This window comes from Artemia sp. Qi Xiang Cuo, chromosome 4, assembly GCF_049724085.1.
Source record: "Artemia sp. Qi Xiang Cuo chromosome 4, ASM4972408v1, whole genome shotgun sequence".
NCBI lineage: Eukaryota > Metazoa > Arthropoda > Branchiopoda > Anostraca > Artemiidae > Artemia > Artemia sp. Qi Xiang Cuo.
The window spans coordinates 19,848,740-19,867,445 of NC_142797.1; the positions used below are offsets into that span (position 1 = coordinate 19,848,740).

At 33.7% G+C, this 18,706-nt stretch overlaps 1 protein-coding gene across 3 annotated transcripts in view; it reads right to left on the reverse strand.

Moving 5' to 3' along the window:
• LOC148952862 (phospholipase A and acyltransferase 3-like) overlaps positions 1-18,706 on the reverse strand; it is a 73,144-nt gene that overhangs the window by 23,321 nt on the left and 31,117 nt on the right. For all 3 annotated transcript variants that reach the window (XM_089087451.1, XM_089087450.1, XM_089087452.1), the window contains exon 3: positions 5,481-5,662. In XM_089087451.1, coding sequence (XP_088943577.1) covers positions 5,481-5,662 — 182 coding nt within the window. The remainder of the gene's footprint in view (positions 1-5,480; positions 5,663-18,706) is intronic.

Here is an 18,706-nt window from a genome sequence, read left to right on the forward strand (position 1 = left end):
GGTTATGTCTGAAATATGTAGAAGTAATTATGAAATTATCCTTTTAGGACATTTCAATATTGACCTGTTAAAAACTTCATTTACTATTTCTTATGATTTTTATCCTCTGCTTTATCTTTTAATATGTTTCCTTATATTACTATTCCTACTAGAGCTACTGACACATCTGCCACATTAATCGACAATATTTTTTCTGCTTTAATGGCTAATTTAAGCTTTGTGACATATTTGATTACTTTCCATGTATTACAAATTATTCAATCTCTGCTTTACCTTCAGTTCCTTCCACTCCTTGTAATTTACCATTCCATTACCAACAGCATCAACTTGAACAGTTCAAATTTCGATTGTCTGATACCTCATGGGAGTTTCTTACCGATTCAAGTCGGTCTGTTGATAGTCTTTTTAATCAGTTGTATGATCTGGTCAAAGAAGTCTTTGTTGATAGTTGCTGTGCAACCTCAGCTTTTAAAAGCTCCAAGCGTTCAGTTCCTTCTGCCCATTGGATGATTGCAGCTCTTCTTAAGAGTAAAAAGAAGGACTTAAATGTGGAAGGCATTCAAATCCTCTAACTCTCATCATCTTCTTAAAAAGTATAAAAAATACAGAAATTTATTGAATTCCTTGATTCGTATAGCTAAGCCAAGGCCATTTATTACTCCTATATGTTCTCCAAGTTTGGAAAGAATATGAGAAAAACCTGGCAACTTACAAACACAGTTCTTCATCCCAATTCCAAAAGAAATAATTTGTCACATAAATTCATTTCTAAGGGCACAGTAATAACTAAGTCATAATGGTTGAATTTTGCTATCACTTTGCATTCACAGGAAAATCGATTTCTGAAGGAATTTTGATTAATACATCTTCTACCAGTGACTTTGGAAAGTACCTCGGTCCTTCTTGTCAAAAATCGATGGCTTTGGATTCTGTTTCCGAGATTGAAGTCCTGAGAATCGTCTCTGAGCTAATAGGATCTTCCTCTTGTGGACCTGACTAAATTCCAGCCAAGGCTTTAAAGATTATATTACCCTCTATTCTATCTCCTCTCACCATCTTTATGAACTTATCATTTTTGAATGGAACTTTTCCTAGTGCCCTACAATCTGTCATATTAGTTGTTCTCCATAAGGATGGTACTAGAGATGATCCTTCTAATTATTGACCAATTTCTCTTTTATCAGCCTGAAAAATGTATGGACTATACACTTTTGTCGTTTCTTGATAAAAAAAAAAAAGTTCTTCCATTACAATCAGTTTGAATTTCACCCGAAACACTCAACATAACATGCTTCCATGGCCTTACTGTAGTTCATTCGCTAGCCACTTGATGAGAGTAGAATTCCAGCTGCAATTTTCCTTGATGTTAGGAAAGCGTTTGACAGCATATCACATACTATCATTCTCTCCAAAATAGAACACATAGGGGCATGGAGAAATAGTTATCATTGGCTTGAAACTTATTTATCTGAAATGTCGATCAGTATTGACACTAAGCTTCAAGATCAATTCCTTGTTGATTTTGGTGTCCCTCAAGGGTCTATCTGGTTCTAGGAGTTAACCCCCCCCCCCCCTTCCCCGTGGAAAATAAGGCTTTCCAAATTTGAAAACTTTATTCTGAGCTTTGTTTTTCTTTCGTAAGGGGAAGGAATTTTCGTACTTGTGTATTGTACGCCCTTCACTCAAGTTTACTCTGCATAAAACTTAAGAACAAACCGGTTTCTTCTTTAGTTTCTTTCAGCTTAGCGTGAGACAAGACAAAGACAAGTGAGAGAATAGATGGTAAATGCATAATTTGGGCTCTATATTTGCACACAAGGGGGGGAGGGGAAAGCATTTGGAAAGTTTGAAGTCAGAAAACAATTCTTACTTCATAATATGCAGAATTATTGTACCTAACACATTTCGCATGCAGACCCGCTCTACTTTACCTCCCGCCCCTACCTAATGTGCAAATATATAGTCCAAATTTGTTACTAAAGTAACAAAGAAATTAACAAAGAAACCGGTTAGTTCTCGAGTTTTACACGTCGTAAACTTGAGTGAACGGCGTATAATACTCAGGTGCCGAAATACTTCATGGAGAGAGAGCCGGATTTCCCGGTATTATTTAAAAACGATCAGAAATTAAATTAAGAAAAAAGTTTTTTCAACAGTAAATTAGGAGCAACATCAAAACTTAAGACGAACAGAAATTATTACGTATATAAAAGGAGTCTCCCCTTCCAGAAGACCTTGCTCTTTACACTAAAGTTTTGACTTTTTGTCCTAATTCTTCAAGAGCGCTTCGTGAAACTCATTGGCCGTTTGATTAGAATAATAAGCTTTGTTTTAAAATTCTAAAAAAAACTGTAGCGTAAAGACCGAGGTCTTGAGAAGGAGTCAGCCCGATTCATATACGTAAAAATTTCTGTTCGTTTTAAGTTCTGATGTTGCTCCTTACTTTCAGTGGAAAAAACTTTTTTTTTAATTTAATTTCTGGTTGTTCTTAAATAATACCCGAAAATCAGGCTCTCTCCGTGAAAAATTCCGGTACTTGTGTATTATACGCCACTCACTCAAGTTGACGATGGGTAAAACTCAAGAAAAAACCATTTTCTTCGTTACTTATGAAACAAATTTGGGCTATATATTTGAGTGAATATTTGAAACAAATTTGGGTAAACTTGAGTGAGTGGCGTATAATACACAAGTACCAAAATTCATTCCCCCTATGAGAAAAAAAAATCAAATAAATTCTCAAACTTGGAAAGCCTTATTTTACACGAGGGGGGGGGGGGGTATTTTTCTCGGGGGATATTTTCCAGGGGTAAGCACCGGTTACCAGTCTATCCCAGGACTCGTTTTATTGCTTATGTTTATTTATTATGTTTTTATTGCTGCATCTGAACAAAGTAAATGAAGTTGATTTAGTATTTGTGATCACAATTTTATCCCACCAAGTGAGGCAGCTCAAGACCCAGTGCTATTTGCATTTGCAGATGTTGTTCAGAAATTAGTATTCTTCCCTTATCGATAAAGTGCATTCTGTTCTAGAAAGATCCTTTGCTTGGTTCGATGCAAATCACCTTGCCCTAAATCTAATTTACTTATTTTTTTCCAGATCAGGTACTTCTTGTCCTTTGGTTCAAATTATTTCTACCGCTCAAGGTGATATAACTCGTCCCCCTGATAGACATGTTCGATTCCTGGGTATTTTATTGGACGTAAACCTCTCTTTCAGATACCATTGTGCTCTTGTGAAACTGAAGCTCTCCAGAAACCAAGGAGTTCTTAGGAAGCTTCGTAATTGTTTCCCTGGTTTAATAATAAAGCTCCTGTTTCACTCTCTGATTCAACCTTATAAGTACTACTGTCCAACAGTATGGCTACCATCTCTTCTTTTACCTTCCCTGTTTTCAAAACATATAACAGAGCAATTGAATTAACATCTGAGGTGACAGGCCAGCTCAGCATGAATTTATTGGATGGTCAATCCACTTACATCTTTCTTTCTTCTTGTTTCATTTTTAAGTATTGTCATGGACTCCTCCCTAGCTTCTTCAAACAATTATATCTTTTAAATTCTGATCTACGAAAGGAATCTTGGGTTTCTTTTTCTCTCAGAAAGGACAGACATTTTCATTCATAAAACCGAAACCATATAATTAGATTTTAATCCAGTTTCATGTTGTGCCTTCATATGGAATTTCCTCCCAGTTAAAATCCGGCTATTTCATTCTTATGTACAATTTTTTCCCTTTTATCTTTCCATCTCAATTTGCTTAAATCATTATTTGATAGGCATGGTAGTTTTTGTTGTTTAATTATTTTTTTCCTTTCTTTGTTTTTTTTTCTTATTCCTGTCCTTGTTTTTGATTTTAGTGCTATTATTTAATGTTATGTTTAGTCTCCCACTGTCACAGGCCAAAGAGCCTTTGTGGGGGCCTTAAGTTTTATAATTTTTTCTCTGTTTCCTTTAAATAAATTTATTGATTGGATGAAATTCCTTGCTTGACATCACTTCCAACTGATCAAAGGTTCCCACAAACGTAAGTTTTTTGAAAGGGAAAGTAGAACTTTATGCCTTTAGTCAAAGCATCACTGACAGTGAATGAAAATCAGTCTTTTTCAACTATAAAATCAGATTTAAAACCATAGAATAGTTTTTAAACTTTGCGACCACAGCACCCTTTTTTTTGGTTACTTTTGGTCCAAAATAGTAATATTGAGGGGTTCAGCAAATGAGACATGCGGGCCACGTTCACTACCCTGATTTTGTATACAAGAATTGTTTTAATACAGTGAGCAAGTGTTAAACTATTCTTTAAACCAGCTCTGGCCTAGTAACTACTAAAATTGCGCATACTAACGATGATCTACACCATTTCTATATATTTATATTATTTCCATCTATGAATTACTACAAAATTGGGCATATTACTCATCATCTATATCATTTATATGGGCAAGTCAGGAGCTATATTTTCCAACTCAAATAAAATAAAGCATGATTATCTCTTATAGCCTACTTGTAGAATTCATAAAAAATAGCACATTACTGAAAAACGAGCTTCCTTGGGATTTTTAGAGAACCGGCTTTTGAAAAACTATTGAAATCCTTATAAAAATTTGTCTTTTATTTTCTGCAGGCTACTTTTCAGCTCCTAATCCTTTTGTGTTTTCAGTAGCACTAGTTTTTCAGAATTTTGCAAGTATATGGAAATAGTGATAGGCCTATATCACAAGTCGTTTATTTTAGCTATAGGTTACATAAACAGCGGAGTAAAAATTTTTGTTAATTTCAAGTTCATTCTATACATACATAAAAAAAGTTGAATTTATTTTGACATCATGAAATATGAAGCATTGCAGTAACCTTATGAAACATCATGTACAACATCCATGAACTTAGTTTTATCTGTAATATTGGCATTATCTTGCTTTCATGTCAAATACTGCTTTTTTTAATCTATATACTCTATCCGTATCTATATTTTAACTATATATATATATTTATAAGGATATCTGATATCTCGTAGACAGATATTTAGATCTGATAGACCCTTATATAAAATTCGTTGATAGGTGTTCTAGATAGTTCAAGTTACGCTATTCTTTGATGGCATTTACCTATGCTAGGAACTATACACGTGAACACAAGGCATCGAAACATGTGAACACAAGGCATCAAATGCTGTTCTTTGATGGCATTTACCTATGCTAGCAACTATACATGTGAACATAAGGCATCAAAACATGTGAACACAAGGCATCAAATGCTATTCTTTGATGTCATTTACCTATGCTAGCAACTATACATGTGAACAAGGCATCAAAACAACTTCTTCTTGAATGATATCCACCGGAGTTGACAATCCTACTGGTTTAATTGTTTGTGGTACAAACTTTTGCCTTGAGACAAATATTATATAAATTAAAAAAAAAAACAAAAAAAAAACGACAAACAAATGGTAAAGGATAAAGGAGAAAGATTTTACGTCTTCTTGGACTGGATTTCCCTTTTTCTTCTGACCCTCTCTGAACTTGGATCCACCTGAAAACCAGCGACTGGTTGACCCCAAATTACAGAGGTGCACGACCTTGTGTTCATTCTTGGATCCATTTCCAATATAGATGGCCCAATGTCTATAATATCCTCTCTCGAATTCAAGCAAATCTCCTATGACAATTAAAGCTTAATTTAAAAAAAATACTTCAAACAGGAAAAAAAAATCAAAAATTTGAACAAATTTAATATAATCGATAGTACTACTAACAAATGACATTCGCAATTATGGGGAAAACATGCACTTCCTTACGAATGAAAAAAGCTTCGTGGCGAAGGGGAAAACCAAAGAACACACTACGCCGAACATATTAAAGGAACCTTCTCAACGCGAATACGTCTATACAACCCCATTGGGTAGACGTTATGGCAGCAGCCCGTTTGAGGGACGACTGGCATCTCTTCGTCTATGCCCTGGGTGCCTCCGGAGACACAGGAGGATCTGAGGTAAGGTAAAGGTTAACACGGGTTTAACAAGCACTAGATTTACATTGCCTGTGCAATGTGACGAGTTCAAGCAACCCCGTGAAGCATTTCAAATTGCCCAAAGTTTTTTTTCATAAATATAAAGAAAAACGATTATAGCATATGATCCAAGACGAGCTGGAATGAAATACGGTGCTCTGCATAAAATCAACTTCACAATCATTTTCTTACGATAAAAAACTTTGCATTCCAAAGACTTAATTGAAAAATATTCATTTTGTGTTCAAACCACAAAAATACTGGATGTTTTCATAATGAGCAATTCAACTTTGGTGAAAGCTAAATCAAGCTTAAAGACGAATCCAAATCATTTTCTTACGATTGATAATTTAGTATTCAAAAGATTTAATTGAAAAGTTTTCTTTGCTCAAGCTTAAACCTAACTTAAATCGACTTGTCCTATTGGGCGTCCCGTCTTGGAAAAAGAGAGGTAGCAAAGTAGCAATGCTGCTTGGAAGTTTCAAATTTGTTGGCAGATTTTGTCTGAAAATACCATTTTTCATAGGCAGCGCAATAGCGCTGCCTAAGTAAAGAACGATGTTGGCACACTGTATTATTTTTTTCTTCAGACCAGGGCACTATGTATTAAAGGAGTTGTCGTAGAAACTTCGAAAAGGGCTCATTCGATTGTAAATTGGAGTGGCTTGTGCCCTTTTTAGTAGTCGAAAGTGATTGGAAGGCAACATTGTCGTAGAAACTTCAAAAAGAGCTCATTCGATTGGAAATTCAAAGGGCTAGTGTCCGTTTTAATCGTCGAAAGTTATTGCAGGGCAACTAACCCTTATCTCACGCCCACCTGTTCCCCCCCCACATTCACTGAAAATTCTGATTTCGCCAGTTTGTTCACCGTAGTAGGATGTTCTGGAAGTTAGGTTTTTGTCGGTGACAACCCCCCCCCCCTAACAGTCCTCAGGGCAAGGGTTATAAGTTATGCCCTGTGGGCAAATAAAGTTTTTATAAAAAAGCGTAGTCGTAGAAACTTCAAAAGGGACTCATTCGATTGGAAATTGAAATGGCTAGTGCCCTTTTTAATAGTCGAAAGTAACTAGAAGGCAACGAACACTCCTTCCATGCCCATCATTTCCCCAAACACATTCACTCAAAATGTTAAGATAGCCAATTTGTTCAATGTAGTTGCACGTTTTGGAAATTATATCTTTGAGCAGGAAACTCCCACCACAGTCTTCAGGGCAAGGTTTATAAGTTACACCCTGGGGGCGGATAAGGTTTTTATTGAAAGCTTTGTCGTAGAAACTTGAAAAAGGGCTCATTTGATTGGAAATTCAAAGGGCTAATGCTCTTTTTAATAGTCGAAAGCGATTAGAGGGCAACTAGCGCCCCTCTCACGCCCACCATTTCTCCAAACACATCCAATCAAATTTTAAGATAGCCATTTTTTCAACGTAATTGAAAGTTCTGGAAATTAGGTCTTTGAGGATGACAACCCCCCCCCCACAGCCCTCAGGGCAAGGGTTGGAAGTTATACCCTGGGGGCATATAAGGTTTTTATAGAAAGCGTTGTCGTAGAAACTTCAAAATGGACTCATTCGATTGGAAATTGAAATGGCTAGTGCCCTTTTTAATAGTCGAAAGTAACTAGAAGGCAACGAACACTCCTTCCATGCCCATCATTTCCCCAAACCCATTCAATCAAAATGTTAAGATAGCCAATTTGTTCAATGTAGTTGCACATTTTGGAAATCATATCTTTGAGCAGGAAACTCCCACCACAGTCTTCAGGGCAAGGTTTATAAGTTACACCCTGGGGGCGGATAAGGTTTTTATTGAAAGCTTTGTCGTAGAAACTTGAAAAAGGGCTCATTTGATTGGAAATTCAAAGGGCTAATGCTCTTTTTAATAGTCGAAAGCGATTAGAGGGCAACTAGCGCCCCTCTCACGCCCACCATTTCTCCAAACACATCCAATCAAATTTTAAGATAGCCATTTTGTTCAACGTAAATTAAAGTTCTGGAAATTTGGGTTTTGTGGATGACACCCCCCCCCCCCCCCACAGCCCTCAGGGCAAGGGTTGTAAGTTATGCCCTGGGGGCGTACGAAGTTTTTATAGGAGTTGTCGTATAAATTTCAAAAAAGGGCTCATTTGATTAGAAATTGAAAAGGCTAGAGCCTTTTTAATAGTCAAGGTGATTGAAGAACAACTAACCCCCCTCTCCCTCCCACCATTTCCCCAAACACATACAATAAAATTTTGAGATATCCATTTTGTTCAACGTAGTTGAAAGTTCTGGAAATCAGATCTTTGAGTATGACAACCCCTCTCCCACAACCCACAGGGCAAGGATTGTAAGTTATGACCTAGGGTCATATATGGTTTTTATAGAAAGTTTTGTTGTAGAAACTTCAAAAAGGGCTCATTCAATTGGAAATTGAGAGGGCTAGTGCCCTTTTTAATAGTCGAAAGTGATTGGAGGGTAACTAACCCCCCTCTCACGCTCACCATTTCCCCAAAGATATCCAATCAAAATTTTCAGATAGCCATTTTGTTCAACGTAGTTGAAAGGTCTGGAAATTATGTCTTTGAGGATTCACTTTCAACTACGTTGAACAAAATGAATATCTCAAAATTTTCATTGAATGTGTTTGGGGAAATGTTTGGAGTGAGAGGGGGGTTAGTTGTAAAGAACTCCATTAAACCAAAAATGAACAAAAATAGAATCAAATAATCTACCAAGCATACAACTACCACAATCCGTATTAATAAATAAATGAAACACAAAACACAGAGAAATTAAAATAAGTCAAACTCAAAACGAGCAAAAATTAATCTGAGTAGGGTTCTACAAGCCCTATGATTTCTAAGAGTCAGAATATAATTTGTACTTTACTGAAAAAAATTCTTTTAAATGTATTCACTTTTATAACTTTCAGAAATCAAAAATTACTTAAGATTTTAAGGAATAAATATCAGCATATAAATATTAAACTGACAATGCACATTTTCTTCAGTAAATTCATTTGAATTTTTAAACAATAAGTGACCCAGAACAAAATACAACCATATACCTTATAAATTGACCATTTTACAACAAGGAAAAACTCAATTATGTTCTGAAAACATACTAAACTAACCAAAAATTAATTATTATATTTAATTATATGAAATGTTAAGTTTTTTTCTAAGCAGTGAAAAAGAACAAAATATGTCCCTGATCCCAGCGCTCTATAATCAATAAAACCGGAGCGAATTTTGATGACTTAGTACAATATCTAATTTTACAGTATAAATTTATACAGATATATAAAGCATATAAACAGGATCAAATTATAGACTACAGACTAAAAAATATAAGGATCTTTTTGCCCCAGACCAAGGTTGCACTGGAAGTTTTGGATTTTTGATTTACATAATAACCTAATCAAAATAAAATATAAGGAATTACTTTGTGTTGGATAAACCTAAGAAAACTGAGAAATAGGGTAAAAAATTAGGTAAAAAAAGGTAAAATATGGAAAAAAAAAACAACTTGCAACTTAGTCTTGTACTCCTAGTGAAAAAAAAATTTGCTTAAATAAGACAGTAAATTAAAACAGACAGTGAAAAAGTATTACATATTATTATATTTTCAGCTTAATTAGCATTTGAGTATCAATGAAGCCCACTGCAATACTATTGACGAATGAAAGATCTTAAGCCTAACTGGCCAGCCATGACAAAAAACCAACAAATATAAAAATCTATAAAAAAAAAACAAACAAACGAGACTGTGGCCAGTGGATATAAAATAAAAAAAAACGAAAAAAAAACCCACGTATTTTTCGCATTTATACAAACAAGGCTTATTAAGCACGAAAGACACAAAAAAAAAACCAAAAAAAAAAAAAAAAAAAAAATAAAAAACAATAAAACAACCACCAAAAAAAAAAAAAAAATTTAAAATAGGCACAAAAAAATCCACGTATGGAAAAGATGCTAATATATAGTTACTTCAGTGAGGACACCAGAGTAACTGAGGAAAAATAAAAAAAACTGTAAAGTACTTTAATTATTCAGTTGCGAAATAATCCCTTTGTTAGCTATTACTGAAGCAAATCGTTTTGGTCTAGCTGGTAAAAGAGTCCCCTGGTGATTATTTAAAATCTTTACTCCCTTATTGATAATTGATTCACTCTTTAAAAGGTTATCATAAATTGGGTCAATATTTAAATTACCCGTGTCCCTATTTATGGAAAGGTTAGCAAACATATGTTTTTTAATTTCTATGGCTTTCCTGGCCCATTGGGTGTACCCCTTATCATTAGAAATAGCCAAGGCTTCATCAAATTTTACAAAATGTTCTGGTTGATGCCAAATATGCTCTGCTAAAGCTGAAACGAAAGTTTCTGGAGGCTTGCTTAATTGTAGGGTTTTTTCTATTGAGTTACGGTGTTCAATAAACCTTTCAACCAATTGTTGGTGAGTCCTACCAATATAAAACTTCCCACAAGAACACGGAATTTTATACACCCCACTTACTAAATTTCCCCGAGTTAAATCCTTACCAGAACTAAAAAAACTACCCATTGGTCTCAGCGATTGGAAACACGTATCAATACCAAATTTACGTAAAACCCGTGAAAGTTTCTCTCCCAAACCAGGTACATATGGTAATGAAATGAAGCTTTTTGATACAACTAAATCCAAAGACTGAGAAACCTCAATAACCCTACTACTATGTTTGGCCCGTCTATTTTCAATTATTTTATCAATGAACTTAATTGGATAACTATTACAAAATAAAATATCCCTCAAGTATAACAATTCCGAATCCAGAAATTCCTGGGAACAAATTTTAAAGGCTCTATCCACTAGTGAAATTACAACCCCCCTTTTCACCGACATAGGGTGGCAAGAATGAAAATTTAAATACCTATCATTGTGCGTAAGTTTTCTGTAAATAGAGAAAAGTAAATGGAGATCCCTTTTAATTAATAAAATATCCAGAAAAGGTAATTTATTATTATCTTCAAATTCAACTGTAAATTTAATATTATTATCAAAACTATTTAAATGCTTACAAAAAAGGTCTAAGGAGTCCAACCCATGTTTCCAAACACACACCACATCATCCATGAACCTACCCCAGAAGCAAGGGGAAAGTCTAAAACTATTTATAGCGGAGGTTTCAATGGCATCTATGAATAGATTTGCCAATAAAGAAGAAAGAGAAGCCCCCATAGGCAACCCAAAAATTTGTCTATAAAACTCCCCTCGAAAACCAAAATAAAAAGAAAATTCATCTACCAGAATAATTAGTCTCATAATGACATCAATATCCAGCCTGACTAACGTCACATCCTGTATTAAATCAAAGTGTTTTTCTAATTTACTTTTTAAAATATCCTTGCATCTTTTTAAATCACAATTTGAATACATGGACACAACATCAAAACTGCAAAGAATTGAATTCTCCTCCAGCGTAACATTTTGCAATTTATTAGTAAGATCAGTCGAATTTTTAAAATATGACTTTCTTGTTCCAAAAAATGGACGCAAAGTTACAGATAACCATTTTCCTAATTTTGAAACAGGTGACATAAAAGTTGACACAATGAGGAGGAGGGGGGATCCAATCTCATGAATCCAAATTACACCGTAGATCTTCGGGGGCAAGCAACCCCATGGATAATATTTATTATAAAACTGTGGGGTAATGTGAAAATTATTTTTCATTGACTCTAATTCCTTTCTTGTTGTTTTTACATATTTATCTGTAGGATCAAAATCAAGTTTTTCGTATGTAACAGTGTCCAAAATAATGGATTTCATTTGATTATTATAGTCTTCAGTGTTCATGATTACGATCGTGTTTCCCTTATCGGCTCTGGTGATAGTAAGGAATTTATCCTTTTTCAAATCAGAAAAGATTTTAGTGTCATTTTTTTGTGAAATGTCTTTACCAATAAAGTTCATATTAAAGGTGTTTAGTTTTCTTACGATCTCAGCTCTGAGTTCTTGAGGAGCATCAACCTTATCTATAGAAGCCATAATTCCTGACTCCACCTTTGAAATTATTTTTGAATAGGAGACTGGTGTTGAAAAACAGAACTTAGAACCTTTCGACAAAACGGCTTCCTGTTGAATATTAAGAGGCTTAGAAGACAAATTCTTAATTGCTGGACCCAGACAATAAAGAGGATAAAAAACATCTGAATCTTGAAAATTCTCAAACAAAAGTTTATTAAACTTGTCAACCAAACGAACCTTGGACAAATGAAAATCATGGCGAAAAGATCTAGTGGCAATTTACTTAATTCGTATAAAAATATCATATGTAAGTTTATTTATTAAAAAGTTTTAAACATATTCTAAGTCCTTAGACATTTTAAAACGTCTATGTTTTTGTTCATAAATTACGAGATTTATAGCTATTAGGCTTAATTTATTTTTTAATTTTGTTTCATTTTCAGTTCCAAAATGGGTACATATTTTAAAAGATTTCGGAATAACTGATTTCTTCTTGTAATTTTTTATGAAAATTTGTTGATTTAATAAATTTGCATGTTTTTTAACTAAAGATAAATAATAATTGACAGAAGCGGCTAATTTTTCCCCGTACAATAGACCAATGAAAGATCTTAAGCCGAACTGGCCAGCCATGACAAAAAACCAACAAAGATAAAAATCTCTAAAAAAAAAAACAAACAAACGAGACAGTGGCATGTGTAGAGAAAATGAAAACAACAGAAACAAAACAATGCGGATATTTTGAATTTATACAAACAAGGAGTATTAAGCACGAAAGACACACACAAAAAAAAACAAAAAAAAAAACAAAAAAAAACTAAAACAAACTAAAACCACCACCAAAAAAAAAACAAAAATTTAAACTCGGCGCAAAATGAAAAACCGATGGACACTATGCTAATATAGAGTTAATTAAGTGAGGACACCAGAGCAACTGAGGAAAAATAAAAAAACTGTAAATTAATTTAATTATTAAGTTGCGAAATAATCCTTTTGTTAGCTATTTCTGAAACAAATCGTTTTGGTCTAGCAGGTAGAATAGTCCCCTGGTGATTATTTAAAATCTTTACTCCCTTATTGACAATTGATTCACTCTTTAAAAGGTTATCATAAATTGGGTCAATATTTAAATTACCCGTGTCCCTATTTATGGAAAGGTTAGCAAACATATGTTTTTTAATTTCTATGGCTTCCCTGGCCCATTGGGTGTACCCCTTATCATTTGAAATAGTCAAGGCTTCATCAACTCTTACAAAGTGATCTGGTTTAAGCCAAATATGCACTGCTAAATCTGAAACAAAACTTTCTGGAGGCCTGCTTATTTGTAGGGTTTTTTTCTATTGAATTTCGGTGTTCAATAAACCTTTCAACAAATTGTTGGTGAGTCCTACCAATATAGAACTTCCCACAAGAACACGGAATTTTATACACCCCACTGACTAAATTTCCCCGAGTTAAATCCTGACCAGAACTAAAAAAAACTACCCATTGCTCTCAGCGATTGGAAACATGTATCAATACAAAATTTACGTAAAACACGTGAAAGTCTCTATCCCACACCAGGTCCATATGGTTATGACATGAAGATGTTTGATACAACTAAATCAAAAGACCGAGAAACCTCAATAACCCTACTAATATGTTTGGCCCGTCTATTTTCAATTATTTTATCAATGAACTTAATTGGATAACTATTACAAAATAAAATATCTCTCAAGTATAACAATTCCGAATCCAGGAAGTCCTGGTAACAAATTTTAAAGGCTCTATCCACTAGTGAAATTACAACCTCCCATTTCACTGACATAGGGTGGCAAGAATCAAAATTCAGATACCTATCATTGTGCGTAGGTTTTCTGTAAATAGAGAAAAGTAAATGGAGATCCATTTTAATTAATAAAATATCCAGAAAAGGTAATTTATTATTATCCTCAAATTAAACTGTAAATTTAATATTATTATCAAAACTATTTAAATGCTTACAAAAAAGGTCTAAGGAGTCCAACCCATGTTTCCAAACACACACCACATCATCCATGAACCTACCCCAGAAGCAAGGGGAAAGTCTAAAACTATTTATAGCGGAGGTTTCAATGGCATTAATGAATAGATTTGCCAATAAAGGAGAAAGAGAAGCCCCCATAGGTAACCCAAAAATTTTTCCATAAAACTCCCCTCGAAAACCAAAATAAAAAGAAAATTCATTTACCAGAATAATTAGTCTCATAATGACATCAATATCCGGACTGGCTAACGTCACATCCTGTAATAAATCAAAGTGTTTTTCTAATTTACTTTTTAAAATATCCTCGCATCTTTTTAAATCACAATTTGAATACATGGACACAACATCAAAACTGCAAAGAATTGAAGTCTCCTCCAGTGTGAAATTTCGTAATTTATTAGTAAGATCAGTCAAATTTTTAAAATATGATTTTTGTGGTCCCAAAAGTGGACGCAAAGCTACCGACAACCATTTTCCTAATTTTGAAACAGGTGACAGAAAAGTTGACACAATGGGGCGGAGGTGGGATCCAGTCTTATGAATCTTAGGTAGACCATAGATTTTGGGTGCCGAACAACCCCTAGGATAATATTTGTTATAAAACTGTGGGGTAATGTGAAAATTATTTTTCATTGACTCTAATTCCTTTCTTGTTGTTTTTACATATTTATCTGTAGGATCAAAATCAAGTTTTTCGTAGGTAACAGTGTCCAAAATAATGGATATCATTTGAGTATTATAGTCTTCAGTATTCATAATTACCATCGAGTTTCCAGTATCGGCTCTGGTGATAGTAAGGAATTTATCCTTTTTCAAATCAGAAAAGATTTTAGTGTCATTTTTTTGTGAAATGTCTTTACCAATAAAGTTCATATTAAAGGTGTTTAGTTTTCTTACGATCTCAGCTCTGAGTTCTTGAGGAGCATCAACCTTATCTATACAAGCCATAATTCCTGACTCAACCTTTGAAATTATTTTTGAATAGGAGACTGGTGTTGAAAAACAGAACTTAGAACCTTTCAACAAAACGGCTTCCTTTTGAATGTTAAGAGGATTAGAAGACAAATTCTTAATTGCTGGACCCAGACAATGACGAGGATAAAAAATAACTGAATCTTGAAAATTTTCAAACAAAATTTTATTAAACTTGGCAATCAAACGAACCTTGGACAAAAGAAAATAATGGCGAAAAGATCTAGTGGCCATTTCCTTAATTCGTATAAAAATATCAGATGGAAGGTTATTTATTAAAAAATTTTAAACATAATTTAAGTCCTTAGACAGTTTAAAACGTCTCTGTTTTTGTTCATAAATTACGTGATTTAAATCTAATAGTCTTAATTTATTTTTTAATTTTGTTTCATTTTCAGTTCCAAAATGGGTACATATTTTAAAAGATTTCGGAATCACTGATTCCTTCTTGCAATTTTTTAAGAAAATTTGTTGATTTAATGGATTTGCATGTTTTTTAACTAAAGATAAATAATAATTGACAGAAGCGGCTAATTGTTGCCCGTACATTTGACCAATGAAATATATTAAGCCGAACCGGCCAGCAATTAAAAAAAACCAACAAACAGAAAAATCTCTAAAAAAAAACAAACAAACGAGACTGTGGCCAGTGTATATAAAAGAAAAAAAACAGAAACAAAACAACGCGGATATTTCGCCTTTATACCAACAAGGCGTATTCAGCACGAAAGACACAAAAAAAAAACCCAAAAAAAAAAACAAGATAAAACTAAAAACCAATAAACCCACCACCAAAAAAAAAACAAAAATGTACAATCGGCGCAAACTAATCCACGTAGGGAAAAGATGCTAATATAGAGTTACTTCAGTGAGGACACTAGAGTAACTGAGAAAAAATAAAAAAAACTGTAAATTACTTTAATTATTCAGTTGCGAAATAATCCTTTTGTTAGCTATTACTGAAGCAAATCGTTTTGGTCTAGCTGGTAAAATAGTCCCCTGGTGATTATTTAAAATCTTTACTCCCTTATTGACAATTGATTCACTCTTTAAAAGGTTATCATAAATTGGGTCAATATTTAAATTACCCGTGTCCCTATTTATGGAAAGGTTAGCAAACATATGTTTTTTAATTTCTATGGCTTCCCTGGCCCATTGGGTGTACCCCTTATCATTAGAAATAGCCAAGGCTTCATCAAATTTTACCAAATGATCTGGTTGAAGCCAAATATGCTCTGCTAAAGCTGAAACGAAAGTTTCTGGTGGCTTGCTTAATTGTAGGGTTTTTTCTATTGAGTTACGGTGTTCAATAAACCTTTCAACAAATTGTTGGTGAGTCCTACCAATATAGAACTTCCCACAAGAACACGGAATTTTATACACCCCACTGACTAAATTTCCCCGAGTTAAATCCTTACCAGAACTAAAAAAAACTACCCATTGCCCTCAGCGATTGGAAACACGTGTCAATACCAAATTTACGTAAAACCCGTGAAAGTTTCTCTCCCAAACCAGGTACATATGGTAATGAAATGAAGCTTTTTGATACAACTAAATCCAAAGACCGAGAAACCTCAATAACCCTACTACTATGTTTGGCCCGTCTATTTTCAATTATTTTATCAATGAACTTAATTGGATAACTATTACAAAATAAAATATCCCTCAAGTATAACAATTCAGAATCCAGGAAGTCCTGGGAACAAATTTTAAAGGCTCTATCCACTAGTGAAATTACAACCTCCCATTTCACCGACATAGGGTGGCAAGAATGAAAATTCAAATACATATCTTTGTGCGTAGGTTTTCTGTAAATCGAGAAAAGTAAATGGAGATCACTTTTAATTAATAAAATATCCAGAAAATGTAATTTATTATTATCTTCAAATTCAACTGTAAATTTAATATTATTATCAAAACTATTTAAATGCTTACAAAAAAGGTCTAATGAGTCCAACCCATGTTTCCAAACGCACACCACATCATCCATGAACCTACCCCAGAAGCAAGGGGAAAGTCTAAAGCTATTTATAGCGGAGGTTTCAATGGCATTAATTAATAGATTTGCCAATAAAGGAGAAAGAGAAGCCCCCATAGGTAACCCAAAAATTTGTCTATAAAACTCCCCTCAAACACCAAAATAAAAAGAAAATTCATTTACCAGAATAATTAGTCTCATAATGACATCAATATCCAGACTGGCTAACGTCACATCCTGTATTAAATCAAAGTGTTTTTCTAATTTACTTTTTAAAATATCCTCGCATCTTTTTAAATCACAATTTGAATACATGGACACAACATCAAAACTGCAAAGAATTGAAGTCTCCTCCAGTGTGAAATTTTGTACTTTATTTGTAAGATCATTCAAATTTTTTAAATATGATTTTTGTGTTCCCAAAAGTGGACGCAAAGCTACCGACAACCATTTTCCTAATTTTGAAACAGGTGACAGAAAAGTTGACACAATGGGGCGGAGGGGGATCCAGTCTTATGAATCTTAGGTAGACCATAGATCTTGGGTGCCGAACAACCCCTAGGATAATATTTGTTATAAAACTGTGGGGTAATGTGAAAATTATTTTTCATTGACTCTAATTCCTTTCTTGTTGTTTTTACATATTTATCTGTAGGATCAAAATCAAGTTTTTCGTATGTAACAGTGTCCAAAATAATGGATTTCATTTGATTATTATAGTCTTCAGTGTTCATAATTAACATCGTGTTTCCCTTATCGGCTCTGGTGATAGTAAGGAATTTATCCTTTTTCAAATCAGAAAGGATTTTAGTGTCATTTTTTTGTGAAATGTCTTTACCAATAAAGTTCATATTAAAGGTGTTTAGTTTTCTTACGATCTCAGCTCTGAGTTCTTGAGGAGCATCAACCTTATCGATACAAGCCATAATTCCTGACTCCACCTTTGAAATTATTTTTGAATAGGAGACTGGTGTTGAAAAACAGAACTTAGAACCTTTCGACAAAACGGCTTCCTGTTGAATATTAAGAGGCTTAGAAGACAAATTCTTAATTGCTGGACCCAGACAATGACGAGGATAAAAAACATCTGAATCTTGAAAATTTTCAAACAAAAGTTTATTAAACTTGTCAACCAAACGAACCTTGGACAAATGAAAATCATGGCGAAAAGATATAATGGCCATTTCTTTAATTCGTATAAAAATATCAGATGTAAGTTTACTTATTAAAAAGTTTTCAACATAATTTAAGTCCTTAGACAGTTTAAAACGTCTCTGTTTTTGTTCATAAATTACGTGATTTAAAGCAATTAGGCTTAATATATTTTCTATTTTTGTTTCATTTTCAGTTCCAAAATGGGTACATATTTTAAAAGATTTCGGAATAACTGATTTCTTCTTGCAATTTTTTATGAAAATTTGTTGATTTAATAAATTTGCATGTTTTTTAACTAAAGATAAATAATAATTGAAAGAAGCAGCTAATCTTTGCCCATATAGTTGACCAATTAAAGATCTGAAGCCGATCTGACCAGCCATGACAAAAATCAACAAATAGAAAAATCTCTAAAAAAAAAACGAACAAACGAGACTATGGCCAGTGGAAAGAAAAGAAAACTACAGAAACAAAACAACGCGGATATTTCGCCTGTATACCAACAAGGCGTCTTCAGCACGAAAGACAACAAAAAAACAAACAAGATAAAACTAAAAACCAATAAAACCACCACCAAAAAAAAAACAAAAATGTACA